General features: G+C 37.5%; 1 protein-coding gene across 1 annotated transcript; it reads right to left on the reverse strand.

Annotated features, from left to right (window-relative positions):
• Positions 1 to 1,317: 1,317 nt before the first annotated feature.
• On the reverse strand, positions 1,318 to 2,391 carry LOC139842078 (uncharacterized). Its single transcript, XM_071832258.1, has one exon. The coding sequence runs from the start codon at positions 2,389 to 2,391 to the stop codon at positions 1,318 to 1,320; it is 1,074 nt and encodes a 357-aa protein (XP_071688359.1).
• Positions 2,392 to 3,538: the final 1,147 nt, after the last annotated feature.

The raw sequence follows: 3,538 nt of genomic DNA on the forward strand, positions 1-3,538 counted from the left end.
TGACTCAGATTTTTCAACTCCCGTTCAAGATTTTGTATCGACTCTTGTTGACTCATCAAAATTTCTGCATTAGTTCTTATTTGAGATTCCATGATTTCACTCGTCATACCATCTTCACCAAATTTCCTTACCTCCTCTTTCTCTTTCACATCTGGTGCATACTTTTGAACCTGTTCATGGTTAGTATCCAACAAAAAACAATCCTGGACATCCGGTGTATGTAATGAATTAAAGATATTAATACGTGATCTCTTATTACTAAAAGAAATATCCATAACCCCGGTTCTACAATTGATGAGAGCATCAATTGTGGCAAAAAATGGACGACCAAGAATGATCATTGGTTGGGTCTCCCTAAAGTTGGTCTCAATGTCCATAACAATAAAATCTACCGGGTAATAAAAGTCTTCCACTTTCACAATCACATTTTTCAACATACCCCTTGGAGTTCTCATTGATTGATCCGCAAGTTGGATGAGAATATCAGTTTGTTTTAAAGTTCCCAACTCGTACAGGTCAATAAAACTTGATGGAAGTATGTTAATACTAGCCCCCAAATCCAATAAAGCCTTTTTGACATTAACATTACCCACCGTAACCGAAATCAATGGTGTCCCCGGGTCCTTAAACTTCGGTGGAAGTGAACCAGAAATGACCGCACTCACTTTTTCAGTTAATTATACCTTTTTGGGCAATGATGCATTGAGTTTCCATTTTTGAACACACAAATCTTTTAAAAACTTAGCATATGCAGGAATTTGTTTGATTGCATCAATAAGTGGAATATTGATTTTTACTTGTTTAAACGTTTCCCACATATCATCTGTTTTTGGTCCCTTTTTCCCATAAGGGAATTAGTGTGGGGACTCCAAAGCCTTGGGGAATGGAATAGTATCAGGCTCCATATCCGTTTTCTCAAACTTTTCAAGTACCGATTTCTCAACATTTAACCCAACCCCAAAGTCCACCGGAACTTCATTAACATTGTTACTCAAATCATGTAAAGTAGGAGACTTACCTGGACCATACTTGATTTCTGATTTCCTAGGCATTTTTACCTTGTTATCATATGCCTTTCCATTTCTTAAAGTGCCCACCATGTTCACTTCATGTCCTCTTCCTTGTAATTCATGATCCGGGTTAAGCAATGTATAACTCGAAATTGTATCCGAATCTCGTGTTGCCTTTTTCTCCTCCACTTGACCAATTTGCTTATCCAATGCCGCAATTGACTTATTTTGAATTTTCAAAGTCTTCTTCATCTCTTCCATGAATGACTCCATCCTAGCATCCGTGCTTGAGGATTGACTTTGTTGATTATTTTGAGACAAGTTTAGGTTTTGCATTTGGTATTGGTTGTTGTTTTGATATTGGTTCAGGTATTGAGTTTGGTGCATTCAATGTGTTGTTGTTGTTCCAGCTGAAGTTCGGATGATTCCTCCACCCTGGGTTGTAGGTATTGGAATATAGATCATACTTCCGCCCTTGAACCTCATTCACTTGCTCTTCTATCCCTAATGGTATCCCCTTTTTGCAACCGTTTGCATAATGAGAAGCATCACCACATATCGAGCACACATCCTGAGCCTGCACAAAATTAACACTACCACCCTGGTTCGGGTTGTTAAACATTGGAAGCAACATCTTTATCTCATCTAATTTCTTTTCTAAATTCCTAGTCGACCCTCCCGAGTTAGACACGTGGTTAACATGGGAAGGATTGTAAGTTTGTCGTGCAACCGAAGCTTGACTTTTTGAACCCTTCCTTAATTGCTCGAAAAATGCCCATTCATCCTCACTACTTCGAGTCATAAACACACCACCATTAGCCGCTAATAGGAATTGTCTATTTTGTGAGTCAAGACCATCATAAAAAACTTTTACAAGTTCCCATTTCGGTATTTCATGATGGGGACAAGATCTAAGTAATTCCTTCAGACGTTCGTATGCTTCATGAAAAAGTTCACCTGGAAATTGCCTAAAAGATTTAATTTGCATACGCATATCCGAAGTTTTACTTATCGGGTATAATTCCTCAAGGAATTTCTTTTTCATCACCGCCCAAGTAGTAATACTTCGGGCGGGCAAGGACAAAAACCATCTCTTAGCTTTATCTTTTAATGAATAAGGAAAAAGACGAAGTCGTACCTCTTCATCAGTGAACCCATTTACCTGATTTGTAGCACAAATCTCATTGAACTCGGTGAGATGCTCATAAGGTTCTTCCATTGACATACCCCGATAGTTTGGCAAAATAGAAATCAATTGAGGGCGAACCTCAAATCTTCTGTTGTTATCCGCATTCAGAGTGGGATAAGCAATTGGCAAGTGATCTTCGTAATCACCCGGTTGGTAATACGAATCCACACCTCGTGTGTCTCTCTCTGCCATTGTTACAAATATGTAACACCCCGTTTTTCTAAACATGATGCTTGTGGCGTCCTATGGAGTCCAAGAATGAGTATTTGATAGTTTGGATGTAATGAGTTGACCACGTTGGACTTTGGGATGTTTTAAAAGTGAAATTGTAGTACATCAGGTAAACTGTCGAGTTTGAAGGGGGTTTGTCGCATTCTGGTGTGTCGCGATCCGTGACAAACATGGTCAAAATGCGACAACTTCTGATGATGACTTCTGTCTCTTTTGTCACGTTTGAGTGTTGTTTATCGCGTCCTGGTGTCGCGAAATGTGATGAAGTGTCGCGAAACGCGACAATTGTCGCTGTAATGACATTTTAACCCATTTTAATGGAATCTTTTGGGGGTGTTTTGGTAAATTCACATATGGCCGGTTTTAGAGCCATAAAACTGATACAATCTTATCCCTAACACATTTATCATTTCTTCATCTACTCACATTCATTTTAGAGAGCGAGAGATGGAGTGTTAGTGAGAGAAAGCTTACTTTGGGGAAGAAGAAGACCAAATCTCGCCCGAGCCTGAGTTTTAAAGTTGTTCCTTACGTCTCTAGCTACGTTGTGATAGTGTTGGTAAGTCTTAACTCCGTGTTTTGAGTTTTAATTGATTTATGGCTAGGGTTTGTTTATTTGAGACTTGTGATGATGTAGCGTGAGGGTACGAAATATACTATTATTTTTAATACAAAATAAGTTACAAATTACACAAGTTATTTATTTATTTATAGAGTGAGATATACCTAAACCTTGCTACAACACTATAGGCAGTGTACCTAATCGTAGAGTAGTGTAGTTTTTAGTAAGTCCGGTTCGTTCCACAGGGAGCTGGTGATACTTACTATATTTTTAACAACTATATTTATACAAAATATATATAATTATATAAGTAGTAATATTATTATAAAAGGGGGGTTTTACCGTTTAATGACCGGTTTGTCGATTCTATATTTTAAGCGCAAAGATAAATGACGATAATTAAAGTGCGTAAAATAATGACAATAAATAAAATGACAGTAAATAAAATTGCGAGTAATAAAATGACAGTAAATAAAGATAAGATGAGAAATACAATAAAAGAATTATGCTTATTTAAACTTCTGTAATCATGATGTTTGACGTGTT

This window comes from Rutidosis leptorrhynchoides, chromosome 1 (genome assembly GCF_046630445.1).
Source record: "Rutidosis leptorrhynchoides isolate AG116_Rl617_1_P2 chromosome 1, CSIRO_AGI_Rlap_v1, whole genome shotgun sequence".
Lineage (NCBI taxonomy): Eukaryota > Viridiplantae > Streptophyta > Magnoliopsida > Asterales > Asteraceae > Rutidosis > Rutidosis leptorrhynchoides.